This window comes from Vanacampus margaritifer, chromosome 2, assembly GCF_051991255.1.
Source record: "Vanacampus margaritifer isolate UIUO_Vmar chromosome 2, RoL_Vmar_1.0, whole genome shotgun sequence".
NCBI classification, from domain to species: domain Eukaryota; kingdom Metazoa; phylum Chordata; class Actinopteri; order Syngnathiformes; family Syngnathidae; genus Vanacampus; species Vanacampus margaritifer.
Window position 1 is genome coordinate 30,974,875 of NC_135433.1, and position 19,396 is coordinate 30,994,270.

General features: G+C 37.1%; 1 protein-coding gene across 1 annotated transcript; it reads right to left on the reverse strand.

The window, feature by feature from the left end:
- Positions 1–122: 122 nt before the first annotated feature.
- Positions 123–19,052, reverse strand: dpydb (dihydropyrimidine dehydrogenase b). Its single transcript, XM_077558638.1, has 25 exons — positions 18,877–19,052; positions 16,689–16,799; positions 14,943–15,025; positions 14,670–14,757; positions 14,372–14,533; positions 12,566–12,762; positions 12,131–12,212; positions 10,510–10,597; positions 9,293–9,400; positions 9,048–9,217; positions 8,759–8,969; positions 7,778–7,962; positions 7,197–7,412; positions 6,922–7,086; positions 6,753–6,821; positions 6,585–6,668; positions 6,013–6,133; positions 5,748–5,867; positions 5,197–5,339; positions 4,935–4,989; positions 4,721–4,842; positions 3,383–3,532; positions 3,172–3,234; positions 2,956–3,033; positions 123–846 (listed from the first exon to the last, which is right to left on the reverse strand). The coding sequence occupies exons 1-25, from the start codon at positions 18,904–18,906 to the stop codon at positions 682–684; spliced, it is 3,066 nt and encodes a 1,021-aa protein (XP_077414764.1). The 5' UTR covers positions 18,907–19,052; the 3' UTR covers positions 123–681.
- Between the last annotated feature and the right edge of the window lie 344 nt (positions 19,053–19,396).

Genomic DNA, 19,396 nt, shown 5'->3' on the forward strand with positions numbered 1-19,396 from the left:
TGTGTTTCTTTGCATATCTGATTAAAGTCAAAAGTGCATCTACCCAAAATCTGGTGTATTATTGCTTTAATACAATTGAATTAATTGTTGAATGTTTTTAGTAGAAAAATGCAGCCAACCACTAGAAGTAGATATTTTATTGATCCTGAAGGAAATTCTGTCACCTGTGTATTGTCTATTTAAAACACTATCATTATACATTCTCATTTCAAAATAAAATACCAATCAATTTTTATCAACAGCTTTATGAAACAGATTGTAATTTTTTTTACTATAATCGCTACAAATGCTGATAATTATATGAATGATAACTTCGCCCACAAAGTACTGATCACAACAGTTAATGCATGTAATTTTTTTCAAAATGTACATTTTGTTCACTAGTGTCAAACTGCATAAATGTTGAAAAATCCAAGCTACAATATTCTAATATGATTTTCATTGTTAATACTGTAGTTTTACAGAGACTTGACATCCATCCATCTATCTTTTTTCAAATCAAATTATATTTCACGAAACAAAAAAAAGAAGTGCATATTGCTCAAGTTTAAAAAGGTAACAGGATTGGCTCCATGAAGAAAAGCAATTTAGTTAATTAATATAAGCATATATCGGTGTTGTGACTCATTTCATCCATGTGTTAAAATCCATACAAGGTTGAAGTTCTGTTTGACTTTTGTTTCAGCAGACTGGATTAATGGGCACTCCCCTCTTGGGTTGATAGGGTGTTGTCCTGTTAACCATCTTGATGCAGTCTATGATTGGACAGACACTCAGGCATAGAGTACATCCAGTACAGCTGTCAGTTACAAATGGAAGATGAGTCTCTGGGTCGAATGATATAGCCTGTGGAAACAATAAAAAAAATTCCATTGAGGCACAGAGTGCATCTGAAACGTGATTTGTGAAAATACACTTGATAAAGGGACATATTCCTACAGTGAGACTAATTCACAAGAGTCTGGCAGCTGCTGTTTCTTGACAAAAATAAGTTGTTTCTTTAAAATATGTGAAGCCAATATTAGCAACATAACCCAAGTACCATATTATTAAAATAATGTAATGATTACTTTGGATTACTTTTGGATTGCAAGTATGCTCATGAAGACAAAATAAAAATAGATATCATCACAATATATATTTCTATACAGTGCACCCCTGCAATTTGTGGGTGATAAGCACCTGGGCAGTTTACAAATAGCAAAAATCCTTGTATAATTGACACCCATTAAAATGCATGTATAGCTACGCTGATTGATTGAAGGCCATACAGTATGCTGTTTTTGAACTGTCAACTGAAACCACACCTCACACACATGGTTATTACCCAGTAGCAGCGATGTTGAAAAAGTGGTTCGGGTTTGCGGTAGAACCATGCGGTTTTTGCAATCGAGAGGAGGAAACAATTGATCATTTATTTTTCTCTTGTAGTATAACAAAATAATTTTGGAAGAATGTAACATTGTGGATGCAAATTAAAATTGTATAAAGTACCAAAACAAAATTTTGACCAAATTCTTTATAGTTTGACTAATGTACCAATCAAAGTAAGGAGACTTTGCAATATAATAATAATAATTATAGGTAAATAACACATTCACAAATGTAAATGGCAAAATAGACAACCATCCCTTATTTTGTTTAAAATTAAATTGTTGTCACAGTTTGCTTTCTTATCAACCTTGAAGGACTTGAATACGAACTATCAGATGTTATGTGAAGAGGTCTCAAATTATTTAGGTTTTTGATATGTGAGACTGACTTGTAGAAGTGTAAAAATTACCTTGCTGCTATTTAAAAAAAAAAAAATTGTAATACAAATGTTATCTCCCATCGAGAGTTTGTAAATTGTTTTTGTACAATAGATAGATAGTTAGATACAGACAGACAGACAGACAGACAGACAGACAGACAGATAGATAGATAGATAGATAGATAGATAGATAGATAGATAGATAGATAGATAGATAGATAGATAGATAGATAGATAGATAATGGTGCACGCATGCACCAATAATGATATGAGGATGACGATGCGTGACATCAACTGTAAAATGAACTTTTATCCCAGTCGCGACTCACTAGTTCAGCTATGTATATTGTGTATGGTGTTTATAGTCAATTGATGGGAGGGAGATTTGTTCGGTAGGTATAACTCACATACATTATGGTGTAGCGACTAGCAAGAAACTCAGCGTAGCATGCCGCGGCACTCTCAGCTCAAACTTTTTCTTTGTTAAAGATAAATCGGTCCTTCAGCAAGCCAAGTGTGTTCCAAACAGTAAATAGTGGTCACCACTTACTCCTTTCGTCCGTGAAGCTTTTTAAACTGGCGTCGTGTCAACGCGACCTAACAATGGCGTCTCTCTCGCTCTTTCTCTCACTTGCTCTCACTCTCTCTCTCATCGTAGAACTTGTAATCTCTCAAAAGAATCCCCATTTTTAATAAATGTACCTGTAATCTGATTAGCCTACATGTTTATTTTCCTATACTGTAACGGAATACAGTTACATTTTATTTTCATTCTGAATATGTAACAGCGGTATATGTATTCCGTTACTCTCCGAGCCTGCAGGTGAGCTGCAGCATCAGTTGATTTTGGGTGAGAGGCAAATAACACCCTGGATTGGTCATCAGCCAATAAAACAGACAAGCATTCACACACTTATTCACACCCAGTTTAGTCTTTGATTAACCAAAGAAGCATGTTTTGGAATGTCAGAGTATGCCAGAAAACCATACAAATGCCACACAGGAAGACCAAAGCTGAGATTCAAACCCTAAACTTGTTGTGTTGTGGGGAAGACCTGCTAACCCCTCGTCCATCATGTAGTCAATTCAAAAACAGGATCCAGAAATTCTATATGTCAACAGCACTGAAGATATATACCTGACCTTGAATGACAAAGCAAGCATCAAAGTACAGTACACTCCTTATCAGCACACATATATACCTGATAGCCTGAGTCGTTGCAGGTCATGTAACATTTCCCGCAGTTGATACACATCTCCTCATCTATCAGAGCCTGAACCTGATAATTAGGACAAACGAAATATAAAAATTAGACCAAAATTTGAAAGAGAATGTTTTAATTTTTCCCTAAATGTAATAGCATTACTTTTAGTATTCTTATAAGCTTTTATTCCAGTTTGATGCAAATAAGCAATACCTGCTCCATGTTGTTAAGATCTTGATAGGCTCCGATGTGGCGCAACGCTCTTGCTATCACATCCTATAAACAAGAGGCAGACAATAAACACACACACACAAAAACATGCATTTATGCAGAGCTTGCATAACGCTTTGATTTGTTTTTACATTTTAATAGAACAAACCAGACAGCAGTTTGTATACTGTATGCGCAAGAGCCTGCACTGCACCTTGACAGCTGGAACTGTTTTTTTAGGTGTGTTCATTTTGGCGACGTTGGCTTCCATCACATCTGCACCACCAGCGTCTTTGAGCTGTTTCTTATACTGTGCAATGGCCTCTGTCCTCTTCTGAAGATATGGTCCAAAACTGGGCAGACTCTACATACACACATACACGCACACACACAGTGCTCAACACATTTATTAGGCCAACTGTCATGAAAACAATGTCAGACCATCCACATCATCAATTGTTTTTTTCCATTTCACTGAGTCAAGAACATTTCTTATACTGTATTATGTATTCTCAACACATGTATTTTTATGTTATATTGCAATATTTTTATATTACATTGGCTAAACTGCATCTATTTAGGTTAATACTTGCAATATACCATGTGGATGTGTATTTTGCAGGGCTGTCAAAATTAAAGCATTAAATCTGGAGATTAATTTATATTAATTCATCAGAATATAAATAAACATGAACAATCGGTAGTTTTACTTTCTGATTTAATTCTTGATGCATGTTGGAGAACTCTAAAGTAATTTGCACACGTCGCAGAGCCAAATTCAAATAGCATATTAGTTGTACGCCTTTGGCGTTATCATCTCACAGCAAAATTCTCTGCTCAAGTTACATCCACGGGGCCTCGCAAACAAATGCTGCTCTAGTGTGGTGCTCGTAAGCAGAAGCAACAGAAGCAAGAAGTTCTGAGAATTGTTTGTTTGAGTCCATTTTGATCGTTATGTTTAACATTTGTATTTTACAGGAGAATTATTCTATTCAAGGATCAAAGAAAGTTATTAGAACAGTCTTTGACTCTAAATATACATTCTATTTGATGATTTTACATTAATTCAGAGATTTTACTTAAGTATTTTTTTTAACAAGCTTTGAAGAAAGAAGTCGATGTAAAAGTAGAAAAATGCGATTGATCACGATTAAATACGTAAAATTGTGCGATTAATTAGTTTAAAAAATGTAATTGTTTGACAGCACAAGTATTTTGCTTATCATTCATTTAATCAGGTAATTTATTTTATTGTTTAAAAGCTGTTAAAAAAGATTGAAGATTTAAAGAGGCTTGTGTTTCTTACAGCATTTGGACAGTGCTGCATCTTATCTTTGTTCAAACCATTGGCAAGTTGCACACTGCTCTGACCCCATTTTTAGAGTTATCTGCATCCTGCCTACATGCCTGTGAATTTTGGTATAGTGGCATACTAAAGGTGATCTCTTGTGTCACACCCACATTATTTATTTCCTGTGGGAGGGAGTGTATTTGAGGGCAGACCATCAATTGAGAATTGGTCTAGGGATCACTATGACCATATTTAATATACCTGTCCAACTAGGTCTTCCAGTCTCGGAATGGGTTTTCCCTTCTGGTGTCTCTCTGTTGGAGGAGACTGCCCATCCCAGTCATTCATGTCAAGGCTCTTCAAGTACAGCAAAGTCTTCAAACCTATGTATATGCAGAAGTTACACTCACATGATGTATTCAAATCTTAGTAAACTAGTTAACACAGTGCAAATACAGAAAGATAAGTTACATACCTAAACAGTAATCCTCTATCAAAGTGAAGTCTTGGTTCTGAACAGCACTGCACACCTGTATATACACTCGTTTGGTTAAACAAACCATAAAATATGGATGCTATTAAATTAAAATTTATATCATGTGCCTAACTGTAATGCAGTAAAATCATGTGACATATTCTATCCAACCAGCAAATAACGGCATAATAACAAAGGTTATAATTGAATTTTATGAAAGAAAAGCACATTAGCACAAACTGTATCCCAGTGAAAGTGTCACCTGTAGCACTGAGGCACCAGCATGAAGAAACTGTAGACCAGTTTCTGCCGAGTCAATTCCCCCAGTGGCCAAAACTGGAAAACCAGGAAGTGCTCTGGCGATGGCAGATACAGCTCTGAGAGCAATTGGTCTGATGGCATTACCTGCACAAAAGATAACACAAATACATGTGCCAGTGATTTAATAATTTCTCGTTTTGTTACTCAAAAAGTTTAACCCCTGGGCGTTATTTGACCATTTTTTGGCTTTTTGTTGGTTCTGACCAAGCCATTTCAAAATAAAATAACGCCCAGGGTTTAAATAAGATTAAAAAGTCAGTGTTTAGCTTTATTATGGCCCAATGATGAAGCAGGTATTACTGAAATTACTTGATGTGGATCTGCAATTTGGGGTCTGATTCTATATTGGGAGCCTGAGTGTAAATTAGAACAGTAGAATTTACGATGGGTATTTGGAACTGCATTGTTAAAAATGCGTTAGAGTTAAGTAGAAATGAAAACACATGACACGTTTGCTGACAATGTATGTATATATACTATATGTGTCTTTACCTGACACCCCTCCATATGTGGTGCGTTTGCCAGCTCCGACACCTGGCCAGGGTGAACCATCAGCCTTCAGTCCCATCATACCTGAAACTGTGTTTGTGGCTGTAACTCCATCTGCTCCACCTGAAATACACATTTTTTGTATATATTTGATACTTGATACTGATATTTGAGTTATGCAGCATAAAATGATGCAGCCATATATAATATTCTACACAGAAGTCATACAAGAAGTACACTGGAATATGAAAATACAGTATGTGTGTACCTTCATAAGCAGCCTTGGCAATGTCGACAATGTTGGTCACATTTGGTGTCAATTTGGCAAAGAATGGGATGGAAGAAGCAGCTCGCACCCAGCGACAAATGTTACGCACCAGCACAGTGTCCTAATGTGTAATACACTGTAAATGACCAACTCTCAAAACTCAAAAAGTGACTCTTTAGTTATGTGTGTGTATTTGTATGTGTAAGAGAGAGAGGGGAAGAGAGAGAGGGAGAGAGAGATAGACAGACAGCCAGAGACAGAGAGACAGAGATAGAGAGAGATAGACAGACAGAGAAACAGACAGACAGACAGAGAGAGAGAGATAGAGCGACAGAGACAGCGAGAGAGAGAGAGAGACAGAGAGACAGACAAACAGACAAACAGAGAGAGAGAGAGAGCGCGACAGAGAGAGAGAGACAGACAGACAGACAGGGACAGAGACAGAGAAAAAGACAGACAGAGAGAGAGAGAGAGAGAGATACACACAGACAGACAAACAGAGAGAGAGACAAAGACTGAGACAAAGACAGAGAGCGACAGAGAGCAAGAGAGAGAGAGAGATTAGGGAGTACCTGCCCACAGGCCAGCCCCATGCCTCTTTCCCCCATCCCATGTGGACAGGACAGGTTCAACTCCAAAGCATCCGCACCTGATTTCTGAAGTAGTACAAGAAGTACATGTCTATTTTATCACCAAAACAAAGCATCTGCGACATGTGTGTAACATTTGGGTCATCTTACCACAGCCATCTGAGCTAATTCTGTCCAGTCTTCTTGGTTGTAACCGCACATTATGCTGGAGATCACAATCTGAGTGACAGACAAATAAAGTATGTTTTTCAAAATCAATTACGCTAGAAAAGTTATAAACCCGAAAACGGAAATGTAGTAAGTAGTAATAAAAACTTGCGTTTTTGGGAAAGTCTTTCTTAAGCTCAGCAACTGACTGACACCAGTAGGCTGCTGTCTTTTCACTGATCAGCTCAATGTTGAGGAATGATCCCTGACCTGGTCCAAAGATGTGACCAGAGGTGGTACCACGTACAATACGAGGAGAAACATTAGTAACCAGGTCCTGCCGAGACAGACAAACATCATCTAACCATCAATTATATAATTAACTTACTGCAACAGCTTTCTGCATATTAAGCATAATTCAGCATTACGAAGCAAGTATGCATTTACCTTGTCCAACCCAAATGTCTTGGTCAACGCAAAACCCCATCCTTGTTCGAAAGCTCTTCGGATCATGGCTGCGCTAGTGGTGGGAGGGGCAGAGGCCAGGCCAAATGGGTTGGGAAACTTTATTCCACAAACCTCCACACTAATGTCCACCTGATCAATAGCACTGTAGAACAGTGGCATCTTTGGAACTGTATCAATTGTCTGGCCATAGAGGGACTGTAGAATGAAAACAGATGGACTCTTGTTATATCAGCCCAAAGACTTGCACTTGCTCTCTGCTACAATGAATTGACAATAAATAACTGAAAGCTGTGAATTTAAGCAAGGAGGATATATGATCAAGATAAGTGGTTGGTTATTGTTACAGTAGATCCCACAAAATGATGCAATTACAACAAATAGCACATACATGTAATTATAAATGTAAGGTATTCAATGCAGACTTTTCATAAGTAATTCACATGGCATGCAATTCCTGTGAGTTTCTGACAATTCAGTGGAAATCATGTCTTTCGGCTGATTTTTTCCTCATCATTATTCGTTGATTTCTCGAATGTTAAAAACAAACAAACAAACAGTACCTGTATGTATCTATGAATATGCCATGAGGCCTGTTTGCCATCATTCACTGATTCCACCGTGGTGTTTGCCAGTCCAGCAATGTCTCCTCCTGCAAATGCCCAAGGCTCACTGGTTTGCATGGTTTCTGTGTTGACCTCAGGAGTACCCCAACGACTCAGCTTGATTGGAGACATAGCCTCACTCACTGCACACAGAATAAACTTTCAACAAATACAACAAAAGTATAATTAAGAAAGAAAAAAAAGACCATTACAAAGGCATTAAAGGAGGGATGCACAACTGGTGGCCGACCTGCCACACCCGTGGCCCTCGATTAATTTTTGAAAATAAAAATGTTTACAGTAGGGGAGCAGTTTTACGTTGCAATAACAGTGTTCACCACTAGATGGCAGACATTGCTTAAAGAACCGCCAGAGGAAAGGAAGAGCTGGTCTGGCAAGTAGCCAAAAATGGTGTACTGCAGGTGAAATACAAAACAGATAATATGTACAGTACACTAAATGTAAAAAAAAAAACTGTCTGCCTAGTCTGTCTCAAGATGCTATCAGGTATGAAATATTTCAACCTAAGGAGCCACTACAATACGGATATGAAAAGAACACAAAGAGCATTTATTTATAACAAGAACCATTGACAATTTCTTTGAATGCATGACGAGTTACTGAATTTGTGTCCTCCCCCCCCAAAAAATGCATTCACTGCTTGTTACATATGTGTATGGTTGCTTAATTGGACAGGCAGCTGTTGTGACGGATCACCCGCAATGCAGAAAGGAGGCACTGTGGATGAACTTTACTGCTTTATTCTTTCTACTCTTCTGTACATTGGTTCAATTAAAATTGTGTCCTTATTCAAAATAGCATTTTAGTCATACATCTGATTAGAAAGTGTGCCGGCCTACAGTATGTGGGCCGCCCAGTGGTGCTGATGAAAAAGTGTGGTACCCTCCCTTGCCTATCATAGCATTAGGATTTTATTACCTGAAGGCTCACTGAGCATGGACCCAAAAGCACTGATGATGTAATCTGCCTTCAACCGCACAACTTGGTCCTCATCTTCCAACCAATTTCCGTCCTCAGCCTGCTCAGTGCGACAAAACTGTAATCCAGCGACGCGCCCATTCTTCATGATGACCTCTCGGGGAGAGAGGAAGGGGAGGAACTCACACTGCTCCTCCTTAGCCAACTCCATCTGACCAAAAAACAACAACCCCCAAAACATGAATCTCTCGCTCTCTCTGCTTATCCACACCAGACTTCTACAGTATACCTCCTCAGGAACAGCCCTAATGTTGGTGAATCCCTTCCTGAAGCAGACAAACACTTTCTTGGCTCCACAGCGGAGGGCAGAGGTTGCACAGTCGAAGGCAGTGTCGCCGGCACCCAGGACAATCACCACTCCTCGTAACTCAGGGAGAGAGGAACGACACTGGCACATCCCTGGAAGGAGAGAGACAGGATGATGGGACACTAGTGGGAACCGTGAAAAGTGTCCACGTGTGCGCACTGCAAAACCTTTCTTGCTTGCTGTGGCCACCATTGGCAGAAAATCTTTGGAAGTGAAGAAGCCTTGATCCATGGATAAACCCTGGAAAATTTTTGCTCTGTTTGCCTGAGGGAGACCTAATACACAAAAAAACAAATGACTTACTTAAAATACTCATTGTATTACTAAGCTATCTCTTAGAGTATATATACCTCTGAAATAATGCTCAAAGTAGCATTGAAATGTACATAGAGTGCATGTCTACAGTGTTTCATCTGTATAAAGGGATTCAAATGAATTTAATACATCTATCCATCTATTTTCTATACCACCTGTTCACATTATAATTGCAGGTAAAGTAGAGCCTATCCCAGCTGGTTTTGGGAATATTTTTAGAATGTGGGCGAAAGCTGGAGCATTCGCAGAAAACCCACACAAAATTTGATTTTTTTTTTAAAGCAACACTTAGGAACTTTCAGTTTACGTTGATTATAGCGGCGCCATATGGGCAAAAGCGGTAATGTTATGCCTGAAGGAAGACCATATTTCCCATAAAGCGCATTGCGTCTTTTTTTGAGCTCAGCGAGCAAAAGCCAGGCCAATGATGATCCTTGACTGTCCTTTTATCCGGGTAGCTTCACTTTTTTTTGTCTCCTCAGACAAAACTTTTCAGTTGTTATGCAGCTTCTGCCAGGAAAGCAGTAATCGTGCGTCGACTTTCAAATTGACTTCCGTCTTTGTAACAAATGGGGAAAGGGGGAAGTGACGTATGCCATAAAGCAATCCGCACATTTGTAGTTTTGTGTGTGACAGTGTTCCTACCATCCTCCTCAAAGTTGCTTAGTGACAGTAAAAATGCTACAGACCCCCTCAGGCCATGGCATAGGTACCATTCAACTAGTTTGAAGTCGATGTTTCATCAGAAGAGTTAAGAAATAGTTTATTAAGGTTGAAAAGGTTCCTTAGTGCTACTTAAAACATCATTCTTATCATAATTTTCAAAATACTGATATGCCGGGTATACTTTACAGTTTTCTATCAATAGACTTACCACAACCTTTTTGTAATTTTTCAGTTTATTTTGAGTTCAAATGATAAAATATAATACATTGCTTTTTGAAGCCTGACTTAAAACAACACAAATTAATGTCCTCTATTGAAAAATACATTAACATTCAGATTGCCTGAACATCTGGCTTTTGTCCCCCCCCCCCCCCCCGCCTTATTTAAACTGAAGAGGACTCACCAATTCCAATGAAGACTGCCTTGAATCCGTTTTCTTTCAGGGAAGTCAAAGACATTCCATTTATACCAAGACCCTTCTCACACACCACCTGGTATGAATCACAAAATAATGCATACTAGAGCTGTGCAATTAATCGAAATTCAATTAGAATTTCAATTATTACACTCAACAATTACAAAATAAGCATATTTGTAAAAAAAAAAAAAAAGAGAAAAGATTATTAATACCAATTTTGAGTTTTGAATTTATACATTTGAACCTTTTAATTTTTTTTTTTTTTATAAAATAACAAATGTAATAAATTTAGTTTCATCCAAAAGGAACTTGCATAATTACAGTGGTACCTGGGAGTTTGAACATAATTCGTTCCTGCGAAGTGTTCAAAGTCCGAATTGTTCAACCTCGGAAACATTTTTTCCCATAGGAAATAATGTAAATGCAATTAATCCGTTCCCGAGCTCCAAAAACAGAAAATTCCTATTTTAATTTCTATTTATGTTTTTTACATTTACAATACAGTACAATATTTAAACAATAAAAATACCTTACCTTACCTGTTGTGGTATGATGGCATCAGTGAATGATCAATGCTATGTTAATGCTAGCTTTAGTTCAGTGCTGAGTTTGCTTATTTTACTTTGGGCATATTGTTAGACTACTAAGCGGTCCTTGCGTGCGTTGTTTAACGTCAGGCACGTTGTTAAACAGCTAAGGGGGGACCTCATGCCAGTATTTACAGAAGTAGTTATGGTAGTTACAACGGTGCCATAATCTCCTTCCTAGTTCCACTATGGTTCGTAGCACTGTAAGTTTTTTTTTTTGCTACCACTGGCACTGTTGTCTTTCTTTGGGCCCATGGCGGAGAAAATTGTCATGGAAAAATCAAAATGCACTCGCGAGTATGGAGCACCTCCGGGAGTATTCACGATCTGACTGGAAATGAGCAGCATATCGTCTCAACTACCGCAATGTGAACATTCGGCATTGCTCGTTTTCGAGGTATTTTCGGCTTAGCTTGCTTTGCTTGGGTGTTCGAACTCCGAAAATGAGTTCAAACTCCGAGGCATTTTTTACTCAGATTTTCTGGTTGAAGTCCGAATTGTACGAGTTCTGAGACATTCAAACTCCGAGGTTCCACTGTATAATGTTTAAATATTTTTTTTTCCATAATATTTTTTTACGTTTAAACATTTTCTTGTTTTGTACCCCAAAAAATAAATTCTATTGATCGTTCTAATCGTGATTCCAATTATTATCAACATAATCGTGACGAATATTTTCTTAATAATCGAGCAGCCCTAATGTATACTATTATAGGAAATATATAAAGGACTTATTCTACTAAATGAATCATATTATATATTTTAAAACCCTATTACTTATATACTGTGTGTCTCTTGTGTGTGCATTTCCATCCAAGAATGATGGTCATTAAAAATAAATGAATAAATAAACAAACTACAACATTGGGATGTAACACTGTGATAAGGGAGCTGAATTTCTTATGTATCCAAGATGTAATTTCAGGTAGCTGTATAACTTTGCAGAAGCCTAAGGTCAGCTTTGGTGGGGGTCTGATTTCCAAATGCTCTTTCTTGTACACAGTTAACAGAGCTCATACCTTCACTCCCAGGTCCTTCATCAAGTCTATTTCAAACTGGACAACCTCATAAGGAAGACGAAACTGAGGGATTTCTGCTGTGCTGTATGGAAACAAAAAGGTCATTCTTTTCCATTATGTTGTTGACAAGTTTTCTGTAATCAGAATGGGCAAATAAGTGAGAAAATGACCTTTTTCTCAAAATGTGTGCTTTGTTTATAGCAAACATGCCCAACACATGAATGAAAAAGCTAAACCTTAATAGGCACATTTTTATTTTTAATTGAGACACTAGTTTTATCCAATACTTAAGATGTGTTATTTGCTTGTAACCATGGGTGTCATTAGTGCTATGCTGTCTCAAAAAATATTCTGAGAACATTACAACGCATTGTGCAATAGCAGAACTGTGAAACCTTATACAAGAGAGTGTCAATATTTGATGAATAATGATACCTTAGGCCTCCAGTGTATTTCTGTTTCTCAAATATGGTGATGTTATCATATCCGAGGCGGCCAAGAAAAGAGGCACAGCTAATAGAAGCAGGGCCACAGCCAATAAGACCAATGGGGGCATGGTAAGACTGTGGCATCTCATCAGGTGGTGGTAGCTCAGGATTTCGGATTTGAGGGATGCCCATCTTACTAAAAACCTGTGAAGATACACATACAGTACATTTCAAGCTTGCCTCCAAATCCACTTATCCTAACAAGGGTGGCGGATTGATTCAGTGCACATAGTAGACAAACAAAAAAAATACCTGCTCGTAGATATTTTGTCACAGGACAAACAGTTTAGCTTGAACAAATTAGTGAAGGCTAAACTAAGTCACTAAATTCAAGTGGATTTAAAAAGACAACAGAAATATGTGTAAAACAGCATTATTAATGTAATTTCTCTGACTCTGGGGAAAGCAAACCAACAATTCAATTTTATCCGTTCCTCTTCTTTTTTTTTCTCAAAATGCTCTCGACTCTTGTTTCGATGCCAGTGCTGGTGCATAATGTTAGTTGGATGAGTTGTGGATGACTCCATGCCACAAATAACTATCAATAATTGAAAAAATATATACAGTACAGTATATGTGACCAGCTCTGGCAAAAGGGTCCTCATGTGCCCCAAAAAAATAATAAAAAATTGAGATATTCATATATCCAAATTCTATACGTAATCCCCTTTAAAATTATATATAATACATGGACGTACCTCAAAAATCGAGAAATTTACGGCAATTTTAATGTTGGAAGGTAGAAATCCCAAATTTTGAGATCAACAGGTTTAAAGTTTTGGTACTTGGAAATTTTCAGGAAATATAAGTGGAAAGTCAATTCCCAAAACGCTAAAAACACTCCCATAGTTACGATACATAATGTCTAATAATTGCTCATTTTAATACACTTCTATTACATTTTTGACCTTTTTTGCTGCTGGGAAATGAAAGTAGAGACCTCAAGGAGGCTATTTGTGAAGAAATCTCATAATCAACATTTTCGTGTGTAGCTCGTTAAACATCCTTCCGACAACCGGATCATTTTGGCGGAGCGGGTCACATATATACAAACCCAATTAAATTCCAATGAAGTTGTGACATTATGTTATCCATAAATAAAAACAGAATACAATGATTTGCAAATCATGGTCAACCTATATTTAACTTAATACACTACAGAGACAAATGTAATGTTCAAAGTGATAACCTTTATGTTTTTAGCAAATAATCATTAACTAATAATTTTATGGCTGCAGCACGTTCCAAAAAGATGGGAAGGGTCATGTTTACCACTGTGTTACATCACCTTTTCTTTTAACAACATTCAATAAACGTTTGGGAACTGAGGACACTAGTTGTTGAAGTTTTGTAGATGGAATTCTTTCCCATTCTTGCTTGATTTACAACTTCAGCTGTTCAACGGTCCAGCGGTCTCCGTTGTCATATTTTCTGCTTCATAATGCACCACACATTTTCAATGAGAGACAGGTCTGGACTGCAGGCAGGCTTGTCTAGTACCCACACTCATTTACTACAAAGTCATGCTGATGCAACACGTGCCGAATACAGTTTTGCATTGTCTTGCTGAAATAAGCAGGGGCACCCATAAAAAAGATGTTGCTTGGATGGCAGCATATGTTTCTCCAAAACCTGCATGTCAACATTATTGGTGCCTTCACAGATGTGTAACTTTCCCATGCCATTGGCACTAACACAGCCCCATAATGTCCCAACTTCATGGGAACAGTTTACAATGTGGTGTTTGTTGTACCTCAGTCGCAAACTGCTGCAACCCTCCGATGTTAATGGGCCCTTCCTCTGAGGCATACAGGTTGCATCCCCCAACACACAGCTCAGATGTGGGACAGACCATTCCACAGGTCAGACCGAGAGGGTTGTCAGACAAGATGGCCCGTGCCGCTCCATAGTAGTTCTGACATGTTGAAAGACATAAACAAGCACATTGGGAAAAACTTCACAATTATCTGGCGTGTTGTATACAGAGGGGAGACTTTCTATTCCGTTTTTTACACTGAAGTGCAGCTTGAAGTGCAGAGTGTGTGCAGTACCTTATTAGAGATGCTGGTAATAAATGACTTGATGTCCAAGTTAGTGGGACAGCTCTTCTGACAGGGAGCATCCACACATTTGAGACACCTAATGACAGAATCGACACAGCTGACAGATTAGTCTGGCATACTTAAGTGCTAAATTAGTCAAATATGTGTTTTACAGAAGCTCTTTCAACATTACATGGGAGAAATACAGGCCATAGTGTTAAATGTCACATTCTTTAATGTCATTTGCAAAGTGGTAGAATGCTTATTGAAGTTGATTCTCACCTCAGAGCCTCTCGAAGAGCACCACGCTCGCTTAGCGTTGTGTGTTTTATATCATCAAAGTTGTTCTCTAACGTAACACAGGACTGGGGAAAAAAAGATACAATTACTTAAGAAATTAAAGTAACCCGTCACATAATCAAAGCCATTTTGAATGAATGAATGTTTTTTATTTTTCAAACACACACACACACACATACATATATATATATATATATATTATATAAAGAAAACAAGAGAGAGAGAGAAAAAATCTACTCAAAGATATTAAAAATCACATAAAACAAAAACACAACATATACACATGTTCGAGAAAAAAAAGGAGTAGAAAGAAGTAAACAGTTTTTAACTCCTACCCCTATATAACTTTCTCAAACAATAAGACTCAAACATATTTTAAAACACAGTCCTGTACATGCACATAAAGTCACATAAAAATTTAACAAAACAAAGCAAATAATCTGTGGCGCTATAGGCATTAATGATTTTATATTTTAGGTTTTTCTTAAACCCCGATAAGGAAGTACATAGCTTCAGCTCATCATCAAGACTATTCCACAATTTCACACCCAAAACTGAGACACATCTGTATTTTACATTAATCCTGACTTTACGTATTTCAAACATAATTAAACCCCTTAAATTGTAGATTCCTTTTCTTAGTTTAAACATTTTTGAATACAAAGAAGTAAGCTATTATTTACTACACAAAAAAGTGTTTCAATTGTTTTTAAGTACACAATATCCATAACTTTCAAGATACCCGATCCTATAAATAATTGATTAGTCGTTTCCCTGTAACTAACCTTATTTGTCATTCTAATTGCTTTTTTCTGTAATTTAATAATTGGGTCTATATTTGTTTTATGCACATTGCCCCAAATTTCAACACAATATAACATGTGAGGTAAAATAAGTGAAAAATACTTCTTATTTAGAAAATCCTTGACTTTATAAAGAACAGCCACTCATTTTGCCAATTTCCGTTTTGTATATTCTATCTGTAATTTCCAACACAGTTTATTATTAATAATCACACCCAAAAACTTTGCTTCAGTGACTTGCTCAATTTTTATACCATTTAAATTTAGTTTTATTACACTACTGAATTGCATACCACTAAACACCATGAATTTTGTCTTTTTTTCATTTAATGATAACTTTTTATAATCAAACCATTTTTTAACACTATCAATTCCCTTTCTACAGTTTTTATTATTTGTTCCATGTTTCCCCCTGTGCAAAATATATTTGTATCATCACCAAACATAACACATTTTAATATATTTGAAACTGTGCAAATATCATTCAAATAAATTATAAATAACTTCGGTCCCAATACTGAACCTTGTGGTATACCACAGGGGACTCTTCTCAATTGTGATTCTTCATTATTTTTTACATATTGAAACCTGTTATTTAAATAACTATTCAACCATTTCAACACAACACCTCTCATGCCATATTGTTCACATTTCTGCGAAAGTAAATTGTGATCAATGGAATCAAATGCTTTACATAAATCAATAAATATACCTACAGCATGTTGTTTTTTATCCATTGCTGTAGCTATATTTTCTACAAATTCATTCGATTTAGAAACAAGTGATCAACAGCACTGGCAGTGATGGAATTTGTAGAAAATATAGCTACAGCAATGGATACAAAAACTCATTTTGAGTACTGGTGTATAGATTGTGTTTAATTGTTGAACCAACATTACTAAAAGTCAAGGAGAGAAAGACATACATCACAGCCTCTGTCAGGATTACGTTTCCAGTGTTTCTTTTCTTTCTTCTTGTTCGCTGTGGACATGATCTGAGCGTGAGTCTTGACCCTTGGATTCAGAGCCAGGATGCTCTGAAAAGTACAAGTCAATCAGTCAAAAGGAAACAATCATTCACCTAAGCTCATAGAGAAACTCTGTTAATGAGACATTTTTATTTTGCTGGTCACATACACTTACACACATGTGCGCTTCCACCCCCCAACTTCTGTCTTTATAAAATGTAACATTTTATTGTGGCACTGTATCTTTGACTAACAAACCTGTTATCTCTCTTTATGGCAAAACACTGACATTATGGAACATTCTGAGAAGTTTGCTTGTTTGAATGGTTGGGGTCGAGTAGATAAGATATTGAAAGGCTGTTCGGTCATTGCACTGAGGGTTTTGTGACCAGTTGAAGGTATACACAAAAGAAAAAAAGCATGAATTATATACCACAATAAGATGTTTTTACCTGCAAAACAAAGAGCTATTCGAACATGGTAGAAATTTGAATACAGTATAAAACTAAATACAATGACCACAATGAATGAATTAGTTGGGGTTCTAGCCAATATAGGATTAGAGAGTTCCTGCGCCTGTAAATTATCCTGCGATTTGGATCTGGAATTAATGTACTTTTTGCCTTCATTTACTTGTTGAAACAATTAACTCCATCCATCCATCCATTTTCCAAACCGGTTATCCTTACTAGGGTCGCGGGTGTGCTGGAGCCTATCCCAGCTGTCTTAAGGCAGTGGGCAGGGTACACACAGAACTGGTCGCCAGACAATCGCAGGGCACACAACCATTCACGCCAATGGACAATATTGAGTGTTCAATCAACCTACCATTAACTAATTTTAAATAAAACCTAAATACTTAATTAAGGGGTGTCCAAACTTTTTTTCCCCTCTGAGGGCCACATAAAGAAAAATAGAAAGATGCATTTTCTTTTATTTTTATTTTTTAAACCTAATCAAACATGGTAAAAATAATCAATCAAGAAACTATACATTGTTGATATAATGCACTTATTTTGTTGTTGTTGAAAAAACTGCTACATCAAGGCTTTCTGTTAAAATTGATAAGGACACTAAGAGGATTTTTGTTAGGTTTTGAGGTATCCCTGTTTCCTACATGAATAGATCCACCACTCCAATGCAAAACAGTTGAATCCCATCATCTCTACATTCAAAGTTACATTTTAGTATATGCCTGCAGGCCGCAAAAAATTGACAGTGAGCCGCACATGTCCCGCAGGCCATGGTTATACAGTACGTCTTTTATAATTTTCTTATTCTTTTATCTTAAATATTTGAGAAATAGAACAAGGTTTTTGGAAAGACAAAGGTCTCATATAAGCTGGACATTAGAATCTTAAATAATTGCATAGTACTGTACATTATCCATCCATCCATGTTGTACATACAGAACTAGAATGTGGCTGCAATGGGCTCTTTGCACAAATCCACTACTTCCTGAACTCAATACCACTCCTTCATTTCCTGTCTTTCATGATTGGACAAACGGATTAATCCAGGTGTGTGTGGCCATTGTCGTTGTGGTCACTGAGGTCAGGCAGTTTACGTAAATGACATTGACAGAGTCAGATGAGGTTGTTAAGATACAATCTACTATCGCTACTGCATTCCTCAACAAATGCTTTCATAATACAGTAGCTAGTGATGTGAAGTGACATGCTTACAGTACATATTTAAGGTGACCAATCATAACACAAAACATTGCTTATCTTAAACTACACAAATTTTCACTACGCATATTACTGCAACACTGGGTTGACAAAATAAGAAAAGATTATGCAGGTCTACTGTACAACCATTTTTCACATCATGTCCCGCCTAAGATTTAACTGACTATAAATAAATTAAATGTTCTTGATTTTACACATAAAACATACAAATACTTAAAATTTGTATTGAAAGAAAACTGGTTTCCTTTAAAAGTTACCCATATGCATGCAAAATTAAGAAATGATCACACACATTTTTAACTTGAGAACAATGAATTTACACATTGTGTTTTATACACACATAATTATTATTTGCTCCATTCTTGTGCCTAGAACACCTGTTGTGTAGTCAGTTGTACCAGGCTATGGAACGTGTTTCATTCAAGTCAACATAACAGACAGAAAAGACAAGTTACCTCAATATCTGGAAGATCTTTACTTAGCATGATGCCTCCTTCCGCTCTCTCAGCAGCACCAACGATGTTCTGTAGTTTCAAACTCCTCCTAAAGATTCTGCAAATTGGAGAGCTTCGTAAACCTCAACAGTGTCCTGTCACACAACATTCATTCGATTCCGTTTCTCTACTAAACTTGGTAATTTGGACTACTGGGTGGAGCAATAGTCTAAACTTTGAGCATTGCTGACCAGATGCCAGATTCAAATGTGGATTGCATCACCGCTCTGGATAAACAATAACCATTGAAGACTGCTGGTTCCAAATTCCACCTCCACTGAGATCTTTATCTTAAATTAGATGTATATTGTTATTTTTGTTACATTATGACGTTACGGTTTGAAATAGCACCCAATGTTGGCACAAAAACTTCAGGCTTCTGCGAAAAACAACAAAAAAAAAATTAAAAGGCAAAAGCTGTTACGGTTTTGTAGCGCCGTGAGGGATGTGGACTCAAATGCGAGGAGGCACAGTGAGGGAC

Excerpts from the sequence above, each read along its gene's own strand:
- dpydb (XM_077558638.1), bottom strand. The coding sequence starts at position 18,906 with ATGCTAAGTAAAGATCTTCCAGATATTGAG. Across the intron at positions 9,218-9,292 it reads GGCCACAGCAAGCAAGAAAG|GGATGTGCCAGTGTCGTTCC; the intron begins GTTTTGCAGTGC and ends CTCTCCTTCCAG. Across the intron at positions 6,134-6,584 it reads TGGGGCTGGCCTGTGGGCAG|GACACTGTGCTGGTGCGTAA; the intron begins GTACTCCCTAAT and ends ATTACACATTAG.